This window comes from Mesitornis unicolor, unplaced genomic scaffold, assembly GCF_000695765.1.
Source record: "Mesitornis unicolor isolate BGI_N332 unplaced genomic scaffold, ASM69576v1 scaffold31231, whole genome shotgun sequence".
Taxonomy (NCBI): domain Eukaryota; kingdom Metazoa; phylum Chordata; class Aves; order Mesitornithiformes; family Mesitornithidae; genus Mesitornis; species Mesitornis unicolor.
Window position 1 is genome coordinate 20,164 of NW_010163675.1, and position 27,351 is coordinate 47,514.

Consider the following 27,351-nt stretch of genomic DNA (forward strand, 5'->3'; position numbering starts at 1 on the left):
GCTCCTTCTGCAGGATTAATAGAGACACGTCTCAATGTTTTTGTGCGCAATGACAACTTGAGGCTGTCGATTCCTAGCATTGCCTGATTAAAAAACACCAGGCAAGCTTACACCCATTCCAGGAGCATGAACAGAAGATGCAACTGAAGATAAACCGTCATGAGATGTACAAAGGTTTAAAGCATAGGGAATTTTTGGCAATGGGATATGCGGGTTCAGGGAGAGCTTTAACTGGATCATGAAGCTGCCAGCATTCAGCTACGAGGTTTCCCAGATCACAGAGTAAATTATCTTATTAAGGTTGGCAGAGATCTCTGGAGATCGCCTCACCTGAGCCCTTGGCTCAAAGCAAGGGGAGCACCCTGTGGGTCAAGATCCAGGTCACCAGGGTCCATATTCAGGTGCAGGCATAGCTGTGATGGACCTGCAGATGGACATACCTACATCAGCTTGGCAGAGAGCGAAGGCACCGAGCTGAAAGGGCAGTCAGAGTTGGGGGTGAAGGTCCCATGCAGGCTGGTCAGGACCATTAAGGTCTATTACTGCATTCAGGCCCTGACAGAGGGAGCACAAATGAGCTGGAAATACCATCCCACTGATAAATTGCAGCACAGCTCCCAGAGACAGTGTGAACCCAAACAGATAAGGGGCCCGCACAAGAGAATAATCATTATTCTCTCTTTGCAATGGCAATTCTCTATCAACTTACAAACTCAAAGGCTTTCACAATTCATGATTCAACTGAGTAAACTGGTGGCTTCTTATTATGCAAATACATGAAATGCTTTGTTCTGGGAATATAAAACAATAGATTGGGGCATCTAAAGAACCTTTATTCCTGTCTGTCATCATTACACCATCACACTTAAATCCCACATATTTTACCATAAGAATCCAAGGGAATAGGAGGTTTCCCTTCAGAAATACACCTCTGAAGTAGCTGCCATTTCGCTCTGTTGGGCATCCACTGGGAGCAGGTTTCTAAGTGAGGTCAAGGTCATTCAGCCTTTTAACTTCTCCTGCAGCACAGCCAGCCTACAGAAAATGCACTGTAATAAAGCCATCGCAACACAGGCTTCCCCCATCCCACCACTTCTTAACATTCTGCATTTTTCCTTAGAAAATCAATCAGATTATTATTAGTTTCAAGAGGGAGGAGCAGAGATTACAGATTACTTATATTGCCCTCCTTGTGATGCCAAACTCTCTGACTTGTTTCTTGACCAGTTAAGGTTAGGGGTTTTTTTTCAAGCTATGGCAGTTCTGAAGGAGAAAAGCTGTTACAAGCAGCGAGAGCAGTAATTTGAGACAATCCCACAATCACCAAGGCCACCATATCCTAATAAATCGAGTTTCAGATAAACATCTTTGGATTGCATTTTAACAAAAAACCCCCAATCCTTTCACTTTCTATCAGAGGAAACATGAGCAAATATGCAACTTCTCCCTGGAAGAAGACATCCTTAGAATTTGTTTAACAAGAAACAGGACAAGGAAAAGCCTGGACCCTCAAATTACTCCACTGCAGTAACGGATCACATCTGCCCCTCTCCAGTCTCAAACACTGGGATTTCTCATACCATACTGGGCAGCTGCATTCGTAACACTGTCAAATACCAGTAAGAAGTCATTGCACTTTCTGTTTAGAGACCAATAGATTAATACTTGGTCTAAACAGAAAAATGAGTTTGTCAGCGTGCATCGGGATACGCAGCCCTTTTGTCCTTATCAGAAAAGCAAGTCCTAGCACGTCTCCCGAGCAGAGCATGGCAGTGACCCAGAAATGGTGGATTATCACCATCCTGGCAGAGCTTTTTATCGTGTTTGTCACGCTACAAGAGATTATCATCTTCATTCAAATTAAAGATATTAAATTAATACCATGGAAATTTCAAGTTCACTGGAAGATAGATGTGGACTTGTTATAAACAGTCAGGACTTGCTTTGAGATGACACAAAATCCAGCAGGGTATTTTCGTACCTATATTCACCTTCTGTGTAATCCAGAGTGGTGAAAATTAAGGCAAAAATCAAAGAATTATCAAGAATCCTTCGCTGGTTCACAGGGAATAACAGAAGCAATACCACAATACCTGCGTGCAGGCAGGTATTAGTTTCCAACCAACTGCTCCAATAAAGCCCTTCCTTTTACAGGTGATACTTCACTGGACTACACTTTTGGTGCTGAAAGTTCTGTCTAAAAGCAAACCAAAATATTCAGAACATGTTCATAGTTAAATCACAACAGAAAAAAGTTCAAACACTGAGCTTTCAACTTTCAAGAGCTGCACTTAGGAGAATTTCAAACAATTTTTCATGAAGTTATAGCCAAGTTAATTTACAAGATGAAAATCAGGATGTTAGATCAGTGCAGTGCTGTATTTCATGCTTTCAGATCATGAGGCAAAAGAAAAATTAGTAAAAAAGATGCTTTAGCATTTCACTAACCTCACTCCACAGGTCTTTAGCTTTGTTTTGTATAATTAGTTGCTGGGCAGAGAAGGGAAAAGAGGAATAGATGGTAAACACAGCTTAATTATGTAGAAAAGTAATTAAGATTTCCTAATAAAATTTATTCACAAAAGATAATAGACATTGCCTTAAATCCAAGAACACATGAATTCGCACTGTCATCACAGTGAAAAATGTAGAGTACGGCTTTGTCTCTAACGCACAAAGTTTAGAAGTGAGAAAGTGCATGTTCCCAAATAATTGGTGTCAGACAAGATGTCATGGTACAAAGAGTTACAGGTGACGATAGGTGTGAAATCATGGTCCATGCCAAGAGACCGCAGAGAGACCTCGATGGCTGCCAGCTTCTTGTCAGAGCCGGGACGCTCAGTGCCATTAACTCAGCCTGACAGGAGGTGCCCTAAAGTGGGAGCAAAGTCTCCTCACCTGTAGAAAAACAAGAAGTATACGCTGAGATGGCCAAATCAGTTTACCTCTGTTTTTATTAATAGGTCATGCACCAGCCGACTGAAGAGCCAAGTAGGAAGCTGTTGAACTTGTCTAATTAATTCAAATTAAAGCATCTTCAATACAAGTTATCACTCTGGACAATCACAGAGAAATTAAAGTCTTGTTGTCTAAGCTGATATTTTTTTTTTAATCTTCAAAACTATAATCTGGAATTCTTAAGACAGCAAGGAAAGACCAGCTAGCACATTCTGGAGCAAAAGAAAGGCCCTTCTGAAGTGCTTTGACAGCATTAGTACCCCAAGTCCTTCTGGCTTGTCACATGTACACAGCAGCAGTAATTCAAAGTACCTACAGCTAAAGAGTTGCTTAAATTACTGTATTTGACCGAACTGAAAGCAAAGCAATCTCACATTGTATTTTTTCTGAAAAGCTGGACAAATGAGAACCAGTTGCTGACAGCTCAGCTACCACAGTGCCTTCCTCACGACCCCTCAAAGCCCCCCTTCTTCCAACTGAAGCTCTCCCAAATTCTGAACTCCCCATTGCAGCAACCTCAGGTATTTCTCATCAGAAACAAGACCCTGGCCATGCAGCCAGGTGATGCAGGGCCTCTTCAGGCCTCTTGGTGCATGGCCACATCAAGGAATTGAGGACGTACAGATTTCATGGATGGGAGATGCAGCAAACCCCAGACCTGCTGCTGTGGTCCCCGATGCTTGGGCAGGGTCCTGTAACTGCGTCCTCAGAGAGGTCTCTCCTAAGGTTTGCACCAAAAGATCACACCTGGAAAACAGAAATCTGAAAATTTTCCATTTTGAAGTTCTTGAGACTTGTTCCTGATATCGGTTCCACCTTCTCCTCATACAGCAGCCACCACAAATCGTATGAGTTATTCACAGGCTCCATGCTGTATTTACAAGCAGTTACTACACAGCCAGTGCCTGTGAAAACAGACCAAAAAAAAGCAGCAGAGACTTCTAAATGTGAATACGTACAAGGGAATTATTCCAGTAAAGCAGTTCAAACCTCTTTAATGTGGTGAAAATGTCCTTTCTGGTTAGAAATGGAAATAAAGAAAAATAACACAGTAAAGCACTACTACTTTTTAAATTCTGGAGAATACAACTACCCATGAGAGTGCTAAATGCAAACAAGCCTCAGTAAACAATAAAGAGTGCATAAAAATGCAGTTTAATCTGAATTTTCCTGGAGCTAAGCGCTCCATCTCACTTCATACCACAAAGGGGAATAAGGAGAAAAAAAAAAAAGGAGGGAAAAAAAAAAAAGAATAAAAAGAAAGAGTCGCTCGCAGGAAGGGAAAACATTTTAAGAAGTTGTTAAAGCAACAACCTTCTCCAAGAAAATAAATCTGCAAAGCAGCAGCAAAACAAGCGGCCCAGTCTATTTATCAGAGTTGGGCTTTTCTGCTTCTACATGACAAACAGCCGGCATCCAAGCTGCCAGTTATTTAACCATGGCGACTTTTAACTCCATTTAGGAGGGAAAAAGAAAGCTGCTGTAAATCTAACATTGCACAACGATCTACAGCAGTTGCCCACAAAATTTACTTCGTGTCCTTTTTTATCTCTGTCTCCACTAGTACTGGTTCATCAATGCGTACACAGAAAATCTTATCTTTCTCATAATGCTTGAAAATGGATTTTCTCCTAGTGAAAACATTACAAATAACTTTGAATTAGGTAAATAGTGGATAACATAATTCTACATTACCATTTAGATGGCTGTTTCATCACAGCTTATGTGCTCAGAGCAATTTCTCTGCATCAGACACAACATTTTATATTGCTTGTAGGAGTGCGAGCTCTGCTAATTAAAATTCGAAATTAAAAATGGAAAAGAAACCCGATCGATTACGGTTTCCAATGGTTTAAATGTTGTGCTCATTCCAAGTGGAATACCGCACCAACTCCCACCTTGGCCATCACGTTACTCAAAGCTGGAATTACTGTTTCTCCTCCCCTTGCTTTGAGCAGAAAGGTTTTGCACTGGAGTTAATAACCTGTGCAGTCTTACATAGTGAACACACCAACCAGTCTGAGTAAGCATCAACTTTGCCACATTCATTTCTCTAACCCATCTCCGACCTCCATCTACTCTCTATAAAATTTGAGAAAATTAGGATATGAGTCACCAGAACTATAATCTTTCTGATTATAGATCACAGAGTTTTTCAGGGGTCATTAAAAACCCCGATTCCACTTTTTATGGAATCAGGTAATTGCCAATAAGGGCAGCTTTTGAATACACCAACTATTACAAAACCTCATAGTTAAAGCAGGCTTGGGGAAAAATTCACATATGCCTTCGTGGACCCATTTGAAGAATGTGTCAATTAGAAAATTAAATAGTCTCGGTGTACAAGAAGGAACGCATAATAAACAACTGCGCAATTCCACCGAGGCCACGAGCTTTCTGAAAAGGGTTAATTGGTACATGTCAGCAAAACATATGTTAGCAAGCATCTTCCTCAACTGTGTGAGAGATGTTACAGCACAAAAACGCTGCATTTCTGTACAGTATGCCTACTGAATGACCACAACAATCCACTCTTTTCTGTAGCTAACTAGGGAAAACAAGGCACACTAAGACAAAGGGGCTACTGCCTTCAAGGGGTCAGCCCCTCCAGTGGAGGCTCAGATCTCTTTAAATGATGCCCCAAATCGGTCCCCTATTAACACCCAAGCAAACCAGCATTCTTCTAGGACTGCTCTGTGCATGATGGAAGACAAAAAGTGCTTCTCAGCTTAAGGTGGTCAGGCAGCCTACAGAGCTATTTTAAAAGGCAGAAAGTACTAAAGAATAAGAAGACTAATCCGTAACAAAAGTCAACCGCAAACAATTAAGGACTCCACAAGAACTCCAGCTAATGAAAGATGTTTCCTTTATTATTGTGTAATACTTCTTTCACAGAAACATGGTATTTACAAATATACACATATAGACCGCTGATCATAAAATGTTACTGAAGAATTAGTCAAAAAATCAATTTACAAAAACCAAAAACTTCCCAAAGGTATTCTGGCTGAAAAAGTTTAATGAAATTTCAAGGAGACGCTTCTGTACAGGATTTAGCTCCTCGAGTTCTGGTAATACTAGACGAGCTGTGAACCAAGCGAGCTAAGCTCAACTGTACGTTTGAGATGAGGCAGTTTTTTATATTGTTCTTTTTCACACGATTCCTCGGTGGTCAGTTCAACAGGTCTCAGGAGGCACTGGTAGTTTGTATGTTTTTGGAAGCTGCAAGCATTGCTCTCACTTTGGCCATAAGATCCTGTAGAAAATAAAAGGAAAACGATCAGAAGTGTGTGGGATTTGAGCAGAGCTAAAGCGTGTGATTGCACAAACCTGCACAAGTGATTGGACTTGATCTTGAAAGCCTTTTTCAACCATAATGAGCCTATGGAAGGGTGAGCTTATGCTCCAGCCACACAGAATACTTACGTGCATGATCACCAGATACAGGAGTCCCTAGGCTAACGACTGGAATAACTGGAGAATGTTCCTAGGACAGTTCCTGATGCTCCTGAAGTCTGTTTTTACTACAACTACAAAGTACTCTGCGTATTTGGAGCAGTTTCTGCACACCAACACACAGAAATCGCCTTAACTGGAATGGAGAGAAACGAGGACCATATCTTCACAAAAACCGTAATGAACTCACGACTACGAACACCGAGGTTTAAAAAAAGGAAAGAATAAAGAGCAAGCTGCTAAGAAGAAAGCACCAACAATTACCCAGTAACAAAAAGCTTTTTTTGTTAGCTTTGTAAACCTGGACCAAAAATTTACATGGCAGTGGTATTTTCACTTATGAAACATTAAGAGTGTTGTGAAACCAAACAGCAACTCTCCATCTCGTATCCAGTGGGAACAGCACTGCAAAAGGAAATGAGGTTTCCTGCAAACGGCATCAAATAATTGGGTTGCAAAAAATGATCACAAAAATAAGAAGTGTGTATCAGTAATGAATTAAAGTTACTTAAAACATTTCTTCACAAACGCAACACAAATGAATTAAAACTCTCAGTTCTTTTAAAGCGTTTTTCATCTGAAGCTCTCAAAACACTTCACAGGGGAATCCAGCATCATTATTCCACTTTACAGATGGAAGGATTTTAATGAGAAAAAATACTGAATTGGTCAAGGTCAGCCAGCACACTGGCAGCAAAATTATCTGACTAATAATTAGGTAAATTACATTTCTTTGGGCCCTCAAAGATAAAAAGATGCTAAACCAATCTGTGTTGGGAAATAGCTTGCAGATTCACAAAAGTTTCATTCCTCTATTTTACTTTTAGCAGACTGTAACTAAGAAGTGGATTTTTATGATTTGGGAGCTATTCCTCAGAGGTGTTTAAACTGCACTGGAAGTCGGTGGCCAGAACTAGTAACCTTCATCCTCTTGCAGCTACACTCCAAGCAAGCAGACTAGTACTAATAAAATAAACTAGCAAATGCTGTGCCATAAGCAATATTTAACCCAAGAAATGCATGAACCTATTGCTGTCATCTGAGTGCAGATGAAATGTGCAGTTTTAAAGGGTGGGAGGCTTCCTCTTCTTTGAGGACCATGATGTAGTTCACATCATTTCTCACACAAGGAATTTCCACGCATTTCTTCGGTAGCCCAAGAAGTGCTATGGTGTTAATTCTCCATTTTCTTTCTCCGGTGACTATACGTGCTATTTTCTATTTTCCTGAATATTCTATTTTTGGGGTTTCTCATAAAAACCAGATCAAATATGGTATGTAAGGTACTAGCCTACTAGTATTAATTCTGAACTATCACCATTTCCCTGGTGGAACTAAATCTTTGAACAATATTAATTTATGGAAAGAATAATCCATCCACTGAAGAAAATAAGAATACAAAAAGCAAGTCTGATTTTATACTGTAAATTTTCCAAAGCATAATTAGGAGCTTTCTTCCTCTCAAGTTGGCATATTTGATTAAAAGAAAGGTAAATACGCACGAAGACGAACAGTATGAGTTAAATTAAAATTTTTGAAGAGAGACACCATGCAGTAGCTTTTAAAAAACTAACACAATTATTTTGACAGAGGTTGGGTATCTTAAAACTGCTAGGGAAGCTGAATGCATTTAGGTTATTGCACAGCATCCAGAGGTACATACTTGATTCACAGCAAACTTCGATGTATCAACAAAGTCATAACAACAAAAGTTCAGAGAAATAAACAGCGGCAAGGGAAAGCCAAGTGAGTTGAAGATGCTGCTTAATGCAAAGCACATACTTACTTCAGTTTGCAAGAGTGTTTTTCCTCTGCTGCCAACACTACAAATTTAGCCTTTGCCAAGGTTATTTCTCCTTCACCTTTCTTCCACGAAACTTAAGAGCACTACATAGTGTAGTAACACCTGCTCCCAGTAATACTTGCTATGGGTAACCGGGGTATTGTAGCATCATGTGGACTTCCTTATCTTAACAGGATATACTGCAGCATCATGAATTTAGCTTGGTCTTTAGAGGCTTGATTAAATTTGAACAGACAGTAGCTGGAGAAGGAACAAAACTGTGTTCCTTTTAAGCAAACAGATTAAGAATGACAACAAACACGTCTCTACATCATATGCAAAGCTCGGAATTGTACAAGGTACTAAGAGAAGAAAACGATATGAGGGGCACGCTTCATTAGGCAATATACGATGATTTTTTGAATTTGTACCTGAGTGATTTTACTCTGCACTGAAGACACAATTGCTGAAGAGATTTGGCCATCTTTTTCCTGAGAAACTCCCCTAAAAAAGCAAAATTAGAATTGGAAATTTATAGTAAATGTTTAAAAAAATGCATTTCACTCTCGATGGCGATTTCTGGTTTTATTGCCCAAATCTCTCATGTTAGTCAACAGTTCTCTCAGTCAACCAGAAGCCGTAAGTCAGTCAGAAGAGTCACTCGTACAACTGATAGGAATCTGAACGGCAGAGGAATTTTTAACAGGACTGTTCTATATTCCGTAGAAATAACTGAATTATGAATCTTGCACACACATTACAATTCAAACCGCTCTATTAAAATTCTACTTCAAAGAGTTATCCCATTTAGTGAGTTTCCAATTTCTAATGTAGAATTAGGTTGCAGAATTTTCTGCACCAGTTTTACTGTAAAAGTATGTTGAGATGTTTACTCCAGCAGGCAACAGAGACCTAATGTCTTCATTAAACTGATGTTTGGTGCTGTCCTCTACTTTTAATACGCACACGTTGCACACACAGAGCTCCTCACCACACAGGTTAGGTCAAAAGACACTCGCAGCCAAGGGATATCAGCAGTGCAGTGTGACAGGAAAAGAGCCCATTACCTGGAGCGTTCCTGGCTGGATTCCCTGCTCTCCACAGGAGAGACACTAGTCGAATGTACAGAGTTTTTGTGTGTGGATGGTTTGCCTGGTGACACGGATGGTGAAGGAGATCTAGCTTTGGACTTGGTACGTGATCTAGACCGCCTCTTCTTCTTCTTTTCATGGGGACTTCTGCGGAAAAAAAATAAATAAAATGGAAGGATATTTGAAGCAGTATTACATGAGCTCAGTTGAAGTTAGTGTTCACACTCCTAAAAGCTTATGTAGCCCTCTTCCACAGGATACTTCTCATGCACTCAGCAAGCATTAGAGTCTTGACCCAGTACTTCACTTCTATTGTTGTGCAAAGTACCTTCTCAGAAGTGCTTTTTAACATATTACATTAGGCAACTACTAGTCCCTGAGGTTCTCACTTGGAACACTGCTCCATGGGTACACAGGAATTACACATTGATAGTTTGAAGGGTACCACTGAAAGGTCTCTCATTGGAGATTTTGCAGAATAACTTTGCTAGAGGGAAGTTCCTTCCCAAAGAACATCAGACACTTGGAATATAATGGGAAATGTAAGAGTTTGGATCCCTTACAATTTCCCTAGCTTGTAAATGAGCAAACCATGGAATCACAGCTGTGTGAAAGATCTACAAGGCAAATCCATGGTTTGTCTGCTTTTTAAAAGAAAGTTACTCCTTTCCTTGTGATCCAATGCAACAAACCACAGGCTCAAAATGATAGACAAGCTTTTGTATGCCCCTAAAACAAACCTAGGCCTAGCAACACGTTTTAAGTGCAAACCGTGACCTGGAAATGAGACACAAACATTTGCCACTCTGAGACCTGGAACCGAGGACTTACGGGCACTTGATGAGTTCATTACTGACAGACGGGGGAAACAGAGGCAGCCTCCTCCTATGCAATATTGAGCTCAAAGAGAATTAAATCCTCTTTATATATACTGGAGATGGAACTATCCAAATCTTTATAAATAGCTATGAATTTATTTCTGCATGATTTACATACCAGTATTTGTGTTACTGCAATTAGAATTACTGGAGTAATGCCTTAACTAGTTAGGCAATACCTCATTGCAGGCATTTCTCTCCAGCATGCACTGCTAGAAGTCTATTCACAAGTGCTGTTGAAGCTTCTAGAACACCTGAAAACACTGCAAAACTTTGAGCCATCTTTTAAGTATCATGTTATAGCTTCCTTTATTTTTGGTTTCTTAGGAATTTGCTACTTTAAAGGCAGCTACGCTATCACTTATTAAATTCCCATATAAATACTGCACACCTCTAATACTTAGAACTTATCATACCAATACCTGATTTTCACGTAGAATTTAACATTCAAGACTTAAAATCGCAAAACCTCCTTACGCTTTTCTTGCGTAAATAATCATTAAGTGGCAGAAGAAAAACCCCACAGCTCTGCTGGCCTCTAACATTTTCATGACTATACAAAACACATCAGCTACAAAGTCAGTTATTCCTTGACTAGCTCATTATGTATTGTAATTGCTCATTTTCTTAAAGCATCGCAATGTAATCAAGCTGTGAGCATATTTCATACTTAACTCTTAAACATCTCAGCCAACATTCACCATGCGACTATTTACAGAAAGCTTTTCCAGTGTTGTTCATCTCAGATTATGACGAACAAGCATCATAACAGCTGAATGAATGTGCCTACCAATTGCCTATTTTTAGAACAGTCCATTTGCTAAAACTAGGTTTATTTTTAAGTATTTGTCTAGGTACAAAAGCTAGCATGAAAGAACTGTATTCTCTGTGGAAAGTAATGCACTGTAGTCAGATTAAAACACTAATTTACATTAGACTTCTTCTTAAAGTGACTATGTTGGCAACTGAGGTACAGCACAAGCAGAAGAAAAAACAACTGCTGTATTTATTCTGAAGTACATCTCATTCTACAAGCAGTGAGCCTGTAATTCCCAGACAAGACAAGGTAAAGCATAGCTTCCTAGGTCTTACATATTTTCTTCTGAAAACAAACCTAAAAATGTACAAGCAATGTTCCCCATTCAACTACTGATATCAGATTAATGCCCTGAGCAAGTTTAACACATTGCAGTGTTTATCAATTCTGATTTTCAATCCTTTGACAGTATTAGATTCCAAAGCTTGCCTACTTAGTGTGACTGTGGTTAATAAACACCACTCAGATGGCTGCTGCCATGTAAGATTGAAACCTGCTCTGAGCTATCAGGCAAAATACACACTACTCGCTCATAGAAAGCTCAACTACTTTGCTTTTATCAGACCATTACACCACTGTGCACATCTGCTCCATAACTGAACATGAAAACTGGTCCATCGCAGCATCTACGTTTTACCTGAAAATGTAACCTGGCAGTCCTATCAGGGCTGAAACAGGAGGCTTTTGGCAATCACCGCTGCAAACCAACCTCATCTATGTTTAAATACAATATTCTTTCTTCAGTCTACATTTTTTACAGTTACTGCCATATTTTGTTGTTTAGCATTCCCTTTTCCTGTTTGAGGTCTAACACTTTCCACCTATACAAACAATACTGATTAAAGAGGAATGTAGTTTGTTTCACAACTGTCGTCGTAATTTACCACTCGGAGTGGCACAACTCTACAAGTAATACAGAGCTGAAAATGCTGAATGGCCAAGCAGCGGACACACCAACACTGCATTAAAAATAGCACAGGGTGTGAAAAAACTCTTGTGCGTGTTTACAGGAAGAAAAATATTTTAAGATTCCGTATCTTTTCTACTTAACCGAATTTGCTGCTGAATTCCACAGAAGCCTCTATTATCTCGAGTTGATGAACGCGAAAAACTGAATCAGCTGAAGTCTACTGATGAAGTTCTCAATTATACCTACCACACATCAGTTAATTAGAGGCTGTCAAGGGATGGAAAGTTATCTGAAGAAACAATTGAAATTTTTTTAATAATCCAAGTTTAAAGTGATCTGTTTGCCTCTTATTCCACAAAATATAGGGAAAAACAGGTTAAGGATTACATCTTCATCAATGAGAAGAATAATTAAGTATGCTCAGTTCAGTAACTTCAGGGTGTTGGGTTCTGTGTTCACTTTAGGTGCATACATACAAGCATGAAAAACGGTCACTTCCTTGCATGTTGGAGACACAACATGCCACAGAATATTAGAGACACAAGACATTTCAAAGCTGTCTGGGCACACACTTTGCAGATGTTTTCCTTCTATAATTGGTGAGATGAACTAATGGTTGGTATGCCATTTCAATTAGAATAGGTTCAGAGCGAATATAGGCAAGGTGCTCTCAAAAAAGGCACCTCTTGATTCCTACTTCAGTCTATTAAAACAAAGCTCCAGGACAGAAAAACCTCAGTTCCGCCTGGGGAGCACACAACCCATCGGGCAATGTTGAAAGTCCCTTCCGACGCCAGGGCCAGGTACACTCACTTGGAACGGGGGCGCTTCCTGCTGTTCCCAGGGCTGTTGCTGATGCGGTACGCTGTTGGGACACTTCTCTCATCCCTCCGCCTTTCTGGGGTGTGAGCCCTTCTCCTGGGTGACCTCGATCGTGACCTGAGCAGGAGAAAACCCTCCGTAAGTTTGCTTCTTGTTACTTATGTCAGTGCTTTTACTTCAGTGCAATGGTGCTGTGACCATATGCAAATGTAACACCTTTCAAATGCTATTTCATACCAACACGGGCCATTCAGTCTCCAAGACTTGTCAGCTGCATAAAACTTTCTTACCCATTCAAGACATTTAGGATGTAGTTCTCCACTGCTTTTCACTCCCAACAGAGTGGGGGGGGAAAGCAATTATTTTTTGGTATTTTGTGGTAATATCAACTTGTGTATTGGCAGGCAGGAAAGTTTTACTTTAGTCCAGTCACCTTTTGTGGCAACAGAGTTCACCAACATTGATACGCAGATATTTGGCTCCAAGCCTGGGACTTTGTCTCTCAAATGAGTGGTGTGTTTTTAGAACTGCTGCATCCCAGAGATAAACACAAGTTTTTGTTTTCAGCACATCTCCAACACTGACAAGTCCAGGAAATTTTGTCCCTGCTGCTGCAGAGTAATCCCAGCACAGCCAATATTTCCACCTGTGCAAGTCACCAACAACATCATCGGCGTTATTGGCACTAGCACTTTGACTTGAGAGATTTTTCTAAAAAAAGTGAAAGACAGAAAGAGAGGAGAAAGAGAAAGCATGCCCAGTTAAGATCAGAGATCAACACACACGCTCCTGGAGCCGTTTCTTTTACACCTACAACAAGAGATCAACTGCAAAATGAAAAAAGTAATCACAATGGCAGTTAAGTGGTGCAAATTAACTGCTTTGTCTCTTAGAAATCTGATCTTTACCAGGCCATTCAGAAGGATTACAAAAGGAAGCAACCCAACAGATGGTGAAGTTTGGGGTCAGTCAGACACCTTGCCATTTTACCAGGATGTCCCTCACAAGAGCTCCAGCAGTCAACTCTTTTCGTTGTCCAAGTTGCCTGATAACTTCCCCGCTCTGCTGCTGCTGCCACTGATGAGCTGCGCAGACCCGGCTCCACGCTCAGTGTCCCTGCGGATGCTGTGAGGCTGGGATACGGAGGCACACACTTCACATGCAGAATTAAATGCGCTACTTTGGTTATTAACTAGACTCCTGAAAAGGCTCAGGCCCTTAACCAAAAGCTGAACCTTAGTGAAACATGTCTATATGGACCGGCCTAAAAAAAGTCCAATCAGAAAGAAAAAGGCATTAGCTTCATTCTTATGAGCTGGCTTTTGTGGTTCTACAACATTCTCCCAGTCACCAAATGTTAAGAACTTTGGCCATTAGCCTCAAACAATTAGAACCAGCTTAACAGTTTCACTGCAATACACCAACTATTACTTTCAGTAGAGTCTTATTTCAAAAGGCATTCCATTCCTTTGAAATCAGTATCACCCGTGTTTAGCACAGTCCCAAAAGTTCAAAGGGTTATGAAGCCTGGCACGCCTCATTACAAAATAGGAATTAAAAGTGAACAGACACTGCCTCAGCAGTGAGAAAATCAGTTCGGAAGGAGGGAAAAAAAACCCCAAGCAACCATTTTTACAGGAGAAAGCTACTTCCAAGTCTCTTAAATTTCTAATACTGAGGCAAAAAGCCTCACACGAACACACACTTAGGTGCACTCTATCCAAACTTACTGAAAATGTCTGTAATGTATGCCACTACTAATTACTGTTTATAAATCATTAACTGGACGAATGACCTGCTTTAGTACTACTCCATCACTAGACAATACAAAGAAAAACAATCAATACCAAAGAGAAGTTCAGACTTCCTACATCTGCTGTAGTTCAAAACACCCAAATTTCACCTAAATCACTGAATCATTGGGTACATAACGAGCACCTCTGCTTCCCTTCTTCTCCTTTCACACACACCCCCCACACTCACGCACACAAACACATCATTAGCTTAGATCACTACTACCAGGATCTACTGGTAGAAACCAGAGATTCAGCTGAACGTGGTCATCATTTACACTGAGCGCCGACCAGCTCTGAATCCCAATGTGTCCCTGTGCTGCTGTGGAGAGCACAGCTGCAGGGACACCTCACACCAAACTTTTAATGGGGCTCTGAAGTCGATTAGAAAGACACTGATGAAGCATCTACTACAGATGACCAAAAGCTGTTTGTTTTCCAAGGCAGATTTAACAGATGTGCCCCATCTTTGCCTCTACAAGTGATGATCTCTTTAGGACTGACAGCTCCAAAGCAAGTCACTGCAACACCTTACAGCGCTTTTGGACACGGTTTACTGTGTCCATGACTTTTGTTAACTTTACTCTGTCATCTTGGTCTATAATTAAAACTGTACCACACCAGGAGCTTTAGGGGACTCATTCTGGCCAGGAAAACAACATACATTTATATGGAGAATTGCTGCTAGCACACCGCATGCCACAGTTAAGCCAATATATCTGGGATCCTTACAGAGCTACCGTTTTTTAAACTTGTTTCTTAAAAACAGGTTGGTTTGTGCTACCCAGAAAAATACAGATCCAAAATACACTGTGAATCAACTTGATATTACTAGAACAGAACTTTTCCACTTTAACAGTGCTGAAGATGCATTAGAAAATACGACAAAAATGCAAGAGGACAGCAATTTTATCTCACCACCAAAGACTATTTCTAAATGAAGCAGAGCCTCTAGATCTCTAACAATGCAAAAATAAATGATAAACAAGCGATATAAAATGGTACACAGAGAAGTATATTGCAAAGTTCACCTATAGGACTTCTAAGCACAATACGCATTTTGGAATAAAAAACCACTAAGATACACCCAAAAAAATAAGAGTTTGAAAGGTATCTTGAACATCACTTGAATAAACAGCAATGGAAGTTACTGCAAATTTCTGTGTTTAGCTTCACTCCCCACGTCTCATCCCTGCCCACTTGTCACTATAAGTTACACGGTAACGCTGATTTTTAATCTTACTTTTTGAAACAACTCACACTACTAAATAGCATCTCCTCCAAGTGTTTTTAAGCAGAAGTTCAAGTGATGTCTACATGAAACCTCACAGAATCTAAGGTTTTAAGGCCGTTCCCCAAACACAGGGCACATCTTGAGTGGCCATTATCACAACTCATTATCATCTGAGTGCAACAGAGTCTAATGAAAAACTATGAAGTGAGCACAGCTCCTCTTTGGGCTGTCACGGTTAATTTCGACATAACAGTTTAAACAACTTCAAATCCAAAACACTTATTTTCACTGTGCAGATACATCAAACCTAATAAGCTACTCCCTAAGAAAGTTGTGAAAGTTTGCTTAATAGGAGAACGATCTTGTTTGTTATTCTTAATTATTTGATTAACAGGAACTGGAGCAGTAATTACTACAGGTTTTTTCAGTCCACTCCTGGGGTAAAATAAAGAACCAATAACCACTTTATGTTGAGATCTGTAGGTCAGAATATACACTTTGAACAGGATAAAATAAGGCAATGAAATCTCAGACATGTAACATTAGACTGAGACATTCAAATAAAGCGCAGTTACTCAAAACAGGGATGTTCCAGTACAATTTAGCACCAATGTCCACACAATAAAGCCGTCTCTAACCTCCACATTTACATAACTGTTCATTCACCACTAAGCTGTAATAACAGGTGAAGCACTGGAAAAACCGAAGAGCAGAGAGGTGGGGAAGGTGCCATGTTTTGAATGAGACACGACAGCGCACAGAAATAACTTTCTCTGAATCGACACTAAATACATAAATAACTAAAAAAGGAAAGAAAAATGGTCCTATCTCCTAGCTAGGCAACAACATTTGCCTGGTTTTGGCAATTACTCAGCCCTTACTTTCACCTGAACGCTCGAGGGACAACAGACATCAGGATCTGACTGCGCTATGAATCAGCGCCCCATTCTGGATTACTCCACAGTTTTCTGGTTTCAGGAGCAAGAGCTTGAATTTTGGAAATACAGTGAGTATGTTAAGGTGTAGCAAACACTTCCAATAAAGCAAACCTTCAATCACCACCATTTCTTGTACAAAGTGAGACCATGTGTACCCTAATAAGAAAGGCAGGGCTAGAAAAGGCTTGAAGAAATAGGACTATTGAGTAGTCTCCAAGCTGTAACTCTTGATACAGAGACTTCCCACAGTGGAGGAAGCTGTATTAAGCACCCTTAGCACTGAGTCAGTATGAAAAGCTTTCCAGTGTCTCTGTAATTAATTTATATCCATTACTCATTGCACAAACCCCAAGGACTGAAAAAGAACGTTCCATTCCCTCTTTTTTGGCGCACATGGAGATTCATTTCATCTTCCTTCTGTCTGCCCAATCAGCCTTTCCACCTCTTTTTCTTAATACTCTTGATGATTGCCTCTGAGCTTCCTGCAGCTGCTCTAGTTCCTTCCGAAGGATGCACAGAACTGGACAGGGCACTCTAGCTGAGGGCAAACACAACAACATCTTCCAGATGAGGAGACACTCGGTGCATCCTGCTCCTCTTCACTGATTAAACCAAACCAATACAGTCACTGTATTCAGTATCAGAAGCAGCAGGAAGGTATTCATTACAGTTGAATTACAAGAGGTCCTCGGCAGAGGTTTAGACTGAGCCATGTGCTTGTGAAACATTCTTGGTGCTTTTTGGGCAATTTCTCCGCCAGCTGAACTATGTCACCAAAAAAGCCCAACAAAAACTCCAAAGGGAGAGCAGCTGGTGGAAGTATTCGAGTCTCTATGAAGGACCAGATATCTTATCTCCCTGAAGCCGTATCTCAGTGTACATCAAACTGAACTTGCAAGTTCCCATTGATCAGGTTACTGTGTGATGCAACCACATGCTACATTATCTTTATCCTATTAAGCAGCATACCCAAGTAGTGGTAAGGATCTCCTCAGATGATTCTCTGTCCTTTTCGAGGTACCACAGAAGACAACTTAGTCTTCTATTTTAGCATTACTATGATGTTTCTCCTTGTTATTACCATGTATCAGTAAAATCATAGATAAAAATACATGGCTTGACAGGGAGTTGACAAGATAAGTGATTCACCTGGGATGACTTTTCCCCAAGATATCCTTAACTCTCGAAGACTTGCATTCCCTTCTTACACAAGGAAAGCTGCATTCAGCAGCATTCCCTTTACAGGCAGAAAAGGCCCCCAGTATTTTGGAATGTGCCTCCCAACACGAGCATCATGACCACATCTACTGTCAAAGGCAGTGAAATATGCAGCACATCAGACTGACTGCTGCAGCCCAAGCTATGTTCGTTTAAATGAACTGCATCTCTGAATAGGAGAGATGTTGTCAGCACAGTATTGTATTTAATCTTAACAATCTAGTATAAAATAACAAGTTGTAATGTGTTAACATTTCCTCTTATCAGTGTAGTTAGGCTGTTAAACAAAAAAAAAGCAGATCCAGAGAATGCCATGTGAAGAATAAGCCCTTCCTACTGACCACAATAACTACCATGGGGCAGGCCATTCAGGTATGACAGATTTTACAGAGGTGTCTAGACCCAAATGTCTTAGAAGTAATTAACAGTATTAATATAAACATAGTATGTATCATTTTATAGCTAGATAATTAATACAGTGAATTTAATCTCATTAATGATGAGTTAACTGCATTGGGTTACATTTTTCTATGGTCTCCCTTCCTCTTCAACTCCAGTTTCACCCTTCTCGGATTCCTGCCCTCTCTCTCCTGCCATTCACCCATCATATTTTTTCCACACGCTACCCAACTTCCTTTCTGTCTGAGCTTTGCTGTTCAACCACTCAATTCTATACCTCTATTTCGTATCTTAATATTGTCTGGTTACTTTACTCCAGCAACAGCTACAGACTTAATCTCTTCCTGCTATAATCACACCTCCTACATATTATCACCAGGTATTTCACAGATCAGAGTGAAAAAGCATTTACCGGTACAAATTTTGCACTATGTAATTAGAAATTAATGATTTGTTATTTCATTAAAACAAATTTCAAAGATCTTCCACATTTGATGATATTTATCCACTGTCTTCAGGGTGACTACATGCTTTGTAATGGGCATGAAGAAGTGCAAAACCAGGTTAAGCGTTAGCACACACAGAACTCTAAAGACCACGTTTGCTTTCCAAACCCACCTTGAGTGCCTCACAGTTCTGTAGGCAGTGGGGAGCGAGTGCTTTGCTTTTGAATGGGATCTAGCTCTGGACTTGGATGACGAGTGATACTTGAACGGTGATCGAGATCTTGTCCGAGACCTTTTCTTGTGCTTTTTCCTTTTCTTTTCTTTTTCTTCTTCCCTAGGAGGATCTCTGCTTCTGCTTGAAGGCCTTTCTGCTTGTTTAACTTCTAAGGTGGGCAAAGTTCTGACCGCGGTCACAGGACACGGTATACTATTGACACTCTGCAACCAAAGGCAAACAAAGAACATTCAGTTTTCAAAGCTGTATGCAAATTTTCAATTTGAGCAAGTCCTATAAACATAGACAACACAAGCATCTCTAGGTTTTTATACTACACAGAGGGCTACATCTACTCCTGTGCATGCCACATACGTGCACTTCATAGCAAAGAAACGTAGGATATTCTGCTCAGTAGTCTCAACAATATACAATGTACATCTAACCTCCCAAAAATTGCTTTAAAACCTCAGTGTTGCATCAGTATTTTGTAAAGCATGCACATCCAGTAGGATTTAATGGACACCTATACAGCTCCCCAAAGATACATATGCAAGGTTGGGATATGCGTGCTAAGACTGTCAGCTTAACTAGGACACAGTTCTGAAGTTTTCATCTTTAGTTTGTAGAAGAAACGTGTTCTCAAAAAATGAGTACTATCAGATAGCTTTTCATCTATTTATCTCCTTTTATTTAAAAAGGGATAAACCTAAAAATACAATCAGCAACTACTGACATTCAAAGTTAAGTCTGGAAGTCACCTTCATCCTCGAACCGTGCTGTTTAGATTACAACCTCAAGGAAAACAGCAAAATGAATTAGTGCTGATAGAAATTATTTCCGTACTTTGCAAAAATAAATGTGTTGCATGTAAAGGGTTGGCAAGATGACAAAAATGATTAATCTCAAAGACAGAACAGGTCCACGCACAATTCATGATCAGCCGGTAATTCTGACTGCAGTCAGTTAAGCAAAACATACCATACTCCAAGAAAATTTCCAATTATCAGCTTGTACCTGAGAGGATTTTGCTCAATACCTTGTTTGGAACAATTCAAGTCAGGCGCTATGGATACGCTCCTCATTTCAAAGCCTGTCATTCTCCCAGCTGCCATTTCAAGGCAACGGGAGCAATCAGTTCCCCCGTCATAATTTCTGTTCCACCTGGCCTGACACTTCCACTGTTTGACAAAGGATGCTCATCGTGACCAGAATAGAAAGCAACACATTAACACCTGAAATAACCAAATTAGAAACAGGTGATCTTTTCCTTTCTTCTTTTTTTCTTCTCCTACTGTGAATACGTGAATATGTCAAGGCAATAATTGACCACATTTGAATAACTGGAAATCCAGCTTTGCTTCAAGTTAGTCACGACACTTTCCAAGCTTTAACTGATAACTGCTATCACACTACTTGTAAATATAACAATAGAGCACTACTAAAGTAGTTTACTTCAAAGATTATAAATGTTATAGCACGATGATTTCAGTGACTGGTTGACCAGAGGCCCATTTCCAATTTCACTAACTTCACAATCCATGTGTAACTGCAGACACCTCATCTCCAGTCTTCAGTTTCCTAAGAGGCCACTGCAGCTGACTTTTGTTCCTTGTCAATGTTATCCATCTCTTTATACAGTATCTGAGTCTTCGCTTTGAACACTACTGAATATGTAACAGACCAGATTGCCTTGAAGTAGACACCTCTAATAGCTTGAAACAAAATAGCTGTAGGCAAAGTACAGTTAAGAGGAAAACAAGAGAGGCAGAAAACCCAACGGTTTTTAGTGCCCAAGTTCATTTGGCTGCATTAAACACAAGCCATCATACCACTGCCTAAAAGGAAGTCAATAAATGAATGACACATTTACCTTCAGCTCACGTGGAGAGATTCTCTCAGCACTCAGAACAAAAAACCCACGACACTAAGCACCCCTAGGTACCCACCAAAGGCACTGGATGCTGGAACCGTGGGCTTTCCTTGACTTTCAGAATGCTCAGCACTGTTCAGGTATCTGAGAAAGGCACAGCTGCAGGCTGCCTGGCTGCAGATCCAGGTCACCAACGAATCACATTTGGAAAGCCACAGAGAAATAACTCCAGCCACCCCCAAGTGAATGTGTAGGTCCTGGAGAGCAAGAGAAGAGCTGACACGCAGGGAGACGTCACCTACCCAGCCAAACCTACACCACGCACCACTGTGACCACAGCTCAGGTGACAGATTGTCAGGTCCCAAGAGCAGGATCTGCTGGGAACAACTCTGCCTGCTTTCGAGAGCAAAATCACCAGCAAAGTGACCCGATTCCTCACCATCAGAGCACACAGAGCTCAGTGAAAGACCCTAACACCAGCAAGTTGACAGGCCACAAAGAAAACAGCTAGGTGTAGAAATATTGCTGCCAATTAAAAATATTTTGAAAAAAATAAACTGTCTTAGTGCCTATCAGGAAGAATTAATAACTATACAAGGACAGAAACAAGCACTTCAGTTCGGTACAAGGCATTTGGTTATCTGCAGTATTCCTAAGACCAGAACACACGTTTGTTGTTCTGGGGTTACATTATTTAATCAATACACAAAGCCAGCGTTAGCAGTGAACCAAAAGGTGCTCATTACAGCAGAACAAAACGCTGGCGTTGTTCCCAGTACAAACAAAATCAACTGGTAAAAAACGTTATCAATAATGGTACTAACAGCTTCACAACTGGCCACTATTTCCTCTGTTCCGAGCAGTTGAATTTTGCCGTAGTTTGGACCCTATCTCAGACCAAAATTAGAAAGAGTGAAGAATGTCAGAACTATGAAGAGTTCATCACCAGCTTCTTTTACTTCATCAAAATCTGAAACTACTGCAGATTCCAGCACTGCACCTTTTTTGCCATGGGTTCTTCAAAGCTGCTGGTGAAGTATTCCTGGACTGAGAATTAGTAAGCAAGTGTCTACCAGCAATGAAGTGTAGGATTGCTCTGGGCATCAGCAAGCAGTTACTGCTTTGAGAAGTTTCTCAGTCCTAGACTCAACAAATCGGCCCAAAATGATTAAACAGAAGTGATAAAACCATCGCTTAGAGAATAAATTCCTCTAGAATAAAACCGTCAGTACTCAACAGCTCCATCAGGGTTCAGCTGCTGCACTGAATAGAGCTATTTCCAGGACACTGACCAGGGTCAGCTCTTCAAAAACTGGACTTTGCATTCCCAGTTTTCAGGGGCCAACTGCAGAGAAAGGAGTGGCTGTGAATCCAGATGTTTCGCCTTTGCATCTTGAGCACTCTGAAGACTGAAAATCACGGCACAGAACATGCTTAGCTCCCTCACCTAACTTAATTAAGATGGCAGTTCCTCACAGTTACCTTTCGCCCTTCCTATTAAACATTAAAGTATTTACAGCATGAGGAATTACAACTCTCACGTAGTTTTTGACACAGGATTCTTGCCGTAAGAGGTTCCAAATGGCAGCAAGCTATCCAACCCCAAATGCCACATCAGTGTGTGACTTCTGTTTTATGTTTTTATCTGTTCTTCTGAGAAAGTGAGAGAAGGGAAATGTACAAACAAATACACACACATCCCTCCACCACCCTAAACTGGAGATACAGATACCTGTATTCCAGGGGAAAAAAGGGTGAAGTAAGAAATGAACGGCCCTGAAATATTCTAAGGCATTTTTTCTTTAAATACTTATTGGACAGTTTTCATTAGATAATTACATTTTGCTCACAAATTAACATTAAGAAAACATGCAAATATAAAATTATGTTGCAAATTATGTTCCACTATTATTCCAAAGGGGCATGCATGTAATTCCTACAGTCCATTACTAAAAAAGCAGGATCAGCTCCAGCAGGAAGTGTGATAGCCGTACACTATCTGGTTTTGACAACCATGTTATGCTTGGCAAAGCTTGAATAGCATTTTATTTTTAAACATGGCACACTTCTGTTTCACTTGTAAACAGACTGCTTTCCACAGGGAAAATAAAAATTGTTACATACAGGACAAAAGTAAGGACAAGGCATCTAAAGAAAAACGATTAAACACAGCTTCAAAAGAGGGAAGATGAAAGAGCCAGAAGAAGTTAAGGTTTGCTTTGTGCTACAGGATCTTTATATTCAGAGGCACAACAGCAGATGATGTTTGGGACAAGCCATTAAAATAGAGTTAGTTTCAAATCGTGTGCTTGTCTGGTTTTGCAGCAGTAGGGCTGTGGATTTCTCTCCTTGTTTAAATCCAATGCTATGGTTTATACAGATAACAGTTCGGGTCTTTTACACGCGTATCAAAGTACTACCACCTCTAAAGCATTTCTGATACAAGAGATTAGCAGGATAATCTGTATTAGGAACCCCTCAGACACATCATGCTGTACCACACTTGCAGAACTCCTGGCACACCACCACGTAACGTCACTGAAGAAGTCACACACATGGTGCCCTGGTGAGGCAGCCGCCAGTGCTGGCCCCTGCTCCTGCTCCTGTTCCTGTCAGCTATTACCAGCACCAGCAGGTTCTGGGAGACACTTCATTGATTAAATGACTTGAACAGGCACCACCAATTTCTCTGACAAGGAATGCAGGTCTGCCGGCCTTCCTCTGACAGCAGCAGCAGGGAGAGAACTTCACCTACACCAATTACATTTACCAAAACTTTCTGCTGGAAGCAATGATTTGGCAGCTTAGATTCTCCCTCTGCCAGACTCCCATAACCTGCTGCCATCACCAACCACTGTTTACAAAAACATTAAGCAAGTGTTAAGCAGCAACACAGACCATGCCAGTTTTCTTCTGTGAGGCTTGGCTGCACACAGACGGAGAATCCACAACAGATTCTCTTTCTTTCTCTAGTTCAGACCTTTACTCCCAGATGCACCTAAGAACCACGCTGCTCATATGGACAGAGTTGGGGAAAATCCAAAGTTTTGATGATCTGCTTAATTCAGGTTTTGGTACATATATATAGGAACAACCACCAGCCTTTATTCTACTTACATATAAAGGTAGTATTATTTTTTAAAATTTAAATTAATTTTAATGCTTTTGGAATAAGGTTTGCCTTTCAGATGATGAAACACCTTACTTCATTTGCTTCAAAATAAAAAGCACTCCAACGCAGCACTCCAGATAACCTGGCATACTCCAGTTGTGCGTACCTAGAACTGCACTCGTTAAAACCACAGGTTGTTCACTGCTGTAGGCCAAAGACCCAATGTTCATTGGGGAACGACCGCAAACCCTCTTTCCTGAAACACTGCCTGACAGCAGTGCCAGTTGGCCTGGTTTTCTCATTACAAAAGCGTCGATGTGAATTATACATACACAAGAAGAGAGATGCCACTCGGTTACTGCTTACACATGTCCTGAAAATGGGCACAGACCTCACTAGATACACGGCTGCTGGCAGCTGATCAGTTCTGGAAGCAGAGCTAAGCTCCACGTGTTCCAAGCACTGCTTGGAGGAGATCTTATGCACAACTGCGCTGCTGTAATGCGTGCGGGAGTGGTGAGGAGCCCTTTGTGAGAAGCGGTGCTGCTTCACTGCTCAAGCTCATTTCTCAGCCTTTTGTTCCTCTTGGTTGATTTCACTTCAAGGAAAAACAGGAAGCCATAGAAAAGAAGTAATTCAGCTATGGAGAAAGTAGATCTGACTATTTTTAAGATTCAGCTGAAGCTAAAAAAGCTTAAAAGCGCTGTGTTCTGTGGTATTGACTGTCCCAGTTAGTGGAAACAATTTTGTTCAAAGGTATAACATGTATTCAGTATCAGCATTTCTTTCAACAAATACCAGATATCAGGAAAATCTGACAGAGGTCAAAAAAAGCTTTGCTCATTTAATGCATTTCTACACAGTGTGATAAGCGGGTTTTCACACAAATGTACTCGGTGAATACACACAAACAGCATTACTGGTCTTTATATAGCTATTAGGCAGGGGCAATCTCACGGGAATGCTGCATCTCTCATGGACATGCTCAACTCCTCTTCAGGCTTTATTGTTCACCTCAGTCATTACTCCACTTTTGAGACACATCTTAAGCTATAAAAATAATTGCACTACATTAAATCTATGACCACTGCACATCAATCTTTGGTTCCTGGACTCCTCTCTGGGTGCTCCTTCCCCCAAAAAGGGAGACTAAATATGTTAAGTGACATTTTTGGTGAACTTAAATAGCTCATTGTTTCTTTGTTTTCTGAAATTTCCCCAACTAGTTCCATTGGCCAAACTACAAAACTAATTTTACTTAGCTCTCTCATGACATTTTGTTACAGACTTTAATTACAGCCACTGTAGCTACTTTTTGTTACTGTTGCAATCAGTGTTTTTGAATGCATCCTTTTGTTTCTAAAACATGACTGAAAAAGCTCAAAAAACCCCTGTGCTATGTATTTACTTATAAAGTGATTGAGATATCACGATGCAGCTCACTGGATTCTCAGTGTATAAACGAGAGGTTAACAAACCTGCAATACGATTTCACTGATATCTTTTCCCAATAAAATTTTCTGAATCAAATGGGCTGTTACAAACAGGGAAACCAGGCAAGCAGAGCAAGAGGCAGATTACACCTTGGAACGAATGCAGGTGGAAACACAACTAGAAACATATTCATGTTTCAAAATAAACTTTTATAGGAGAAAATCTATAGGAGTTTATCTACCTAAACAAATACAAACGTGTCAATAAGCAAACTACACTTACGAGGAATATTATTTCCAAAGACATCATGGCATTTTACACTAGTCGTTAACACAGTACAAGCACTGCCAATAGAAAAGTAAATTTTATTTCAAAAAGCAACATTAAAATATATATTTGAAATGCTAAATAAACCCTTCTATAAAGAAAGCGCCTCCAAACCATTTATACTGGCAAGAATCAGTGATACTGGGTGCTTTAAACTTCTCAACTACACTGGATTTTTGTGTGTGAGGAAGAGAGATGCCTCCTCTGAAACTACAGGGAGAAGGAAAACAAATATTTTAGCAAATAAGTTCACTGAGAAGCAGGATTAGGGTGTGGATTTTGTTGAGAACTTCACTCGCTTTTTTAGAGAATTCAGCTCATAACTTCAGTAAGTGCAGATGTGAGTGAGGACACCATCTGCTCTTCCGAGGAGTCAGCTGTTGCTGAGGAGTGACTGGTTATACAGACGTTTCCTTAAAGAAAAATACCAGAAGATCCTGAGCTGAGAAATATCTGTGTCCTTGTCAAATCCCCCCGAGATGGAGAGCACAACTGCAAGTCCGGGGAGTTTTGCACTGTCATTGTGTCTTGCATTCACTCTTCAATATGGAAATGGAAAAAAGTACTGAACACTTGTGTCAGTCGGGGAAAGACTGTCAGCAGTAGCAATGAGAACCCCAAACAGGATCTCTTTGGGGATGTGACCACTCAATTCACTCATCTGCTATCCTAAGCTGATATGGATCACCTGAACTGCAGGTACGTCTCTCAATTGACCGTTCTCTTGGAAGCGTTTTGAAGGTGAAATTCATGATTTATTTGGGAAAAAATCAAGAACTGGGCAATGAATTACTGGTTAGGTACTGACATTCTTTCTGTGGGAAAGGAAACGATTGAAAGCCATGTCATTCATTCTTGTTACCAGCCTGCCAAAATCAATAGCTGAAAGTTTCAGTACTCAGAGATGCAGTTTTGCTTGAGCAGTGCAACCAAGAGGGATTTACCAGCTTTTCTGGAAGTGACATAATCCTGAAAGCAGGAAACTGAGGTTCTACTTCCCAACAATATTGGTATCTGCAATGCGCACAGAAGGTCTGACTGCAGCATATACAGACAGACACAGTAAACTTCAAGATGGCTTGTGAAGGATCCTGCAACAATATCCCAAAGCTGCATGAATTTCCACCCCTATTTTGGTTAAGTTGTAGGAAACTACCCAGTCTACACCAAATTCCATTCCTTGTTCTTCCCCACAGCTGGTTACAGCTATCGCAGTGAAGACACGAGTCTAAGGTGACTTTGCTGAAAACAGATTTTGACAATCTTTCATCCGTTAAGAAAAGGGATTGCCTGGACTTGCTGGAGAAGTCCGTGCAGCTGCTGGAAACAGACTGCTCTATCTCCTAGCAAGTACGTGTCAGACCACGCTGGATCGGGATGTGCTTATGAGAAAGTGACGCTTTGGCTGAAGAAGAGTGAGCGAACTCCTGCAAGTAAAATTATCACTTCTTAAGCTAAGACATGCACTATATGGGCAGAAACAGAGAGTGGTTCAGTGAAATATCTGGAACAAGGGGAAAAAAAAACCAAACAAGAACGAACAGAAATCAAGGGGGAAAACAGCACATTCTTCTCTGTAGAGGAAGCTAAGCTATTAGGAACTTAAATGGAAAAGTGACACTTTGATAGAAAACACAGCTCTGCTGC

General features: G+C 40.5%; 1 protein-coding gene across 3 annotated transcripts in view; it reads right to left on the bottom strand.

Annotated features, from left to right (window-relative positions):
• Positions 1–5,804: 5,804 nt before the first annotated feature.
• The window catches only part of SFSWAP (splicing factor, suppressor of white-apricot family), a 42,818-nt gene continuing 21,271 nt past the window's right edge, over positions 5,805–27,351 (bottom strand). For 2 of the 3 annotated variants that reach the window (XM_010194068.1, XM_010194069.1), the window contains exons 14-18: positions 18,916–19,181; positions 12,707–12,832; positions 9,265–9,435; positions 8,629–8,701; positions 5,805–6,214 (exon numbers count right to left, since the gene is read on the bottom strand). In XM_010194068.1, the coding sequence (XP_010192370.1) occupies positions 6,146–6,214; positions 8,629–8,701; positions 9,265–9,435; positions 12,707–12,832; positions 18,916–19,181 (705 nt within the window). In that variant the 3' untranslated portion in view covers positions 5,805–6,145. Of the gene's footprint in view, positions 6,215–8,628; positions 8,702–9,264; positions 9,436–12,706; positions 12,833–13,692; positions 13,849–18,915; positions 19,182–27,351 lie in introns of all 3 variants that reach the window. The other variant, XM_010194067.1, reaches the window with a different exon arrangement.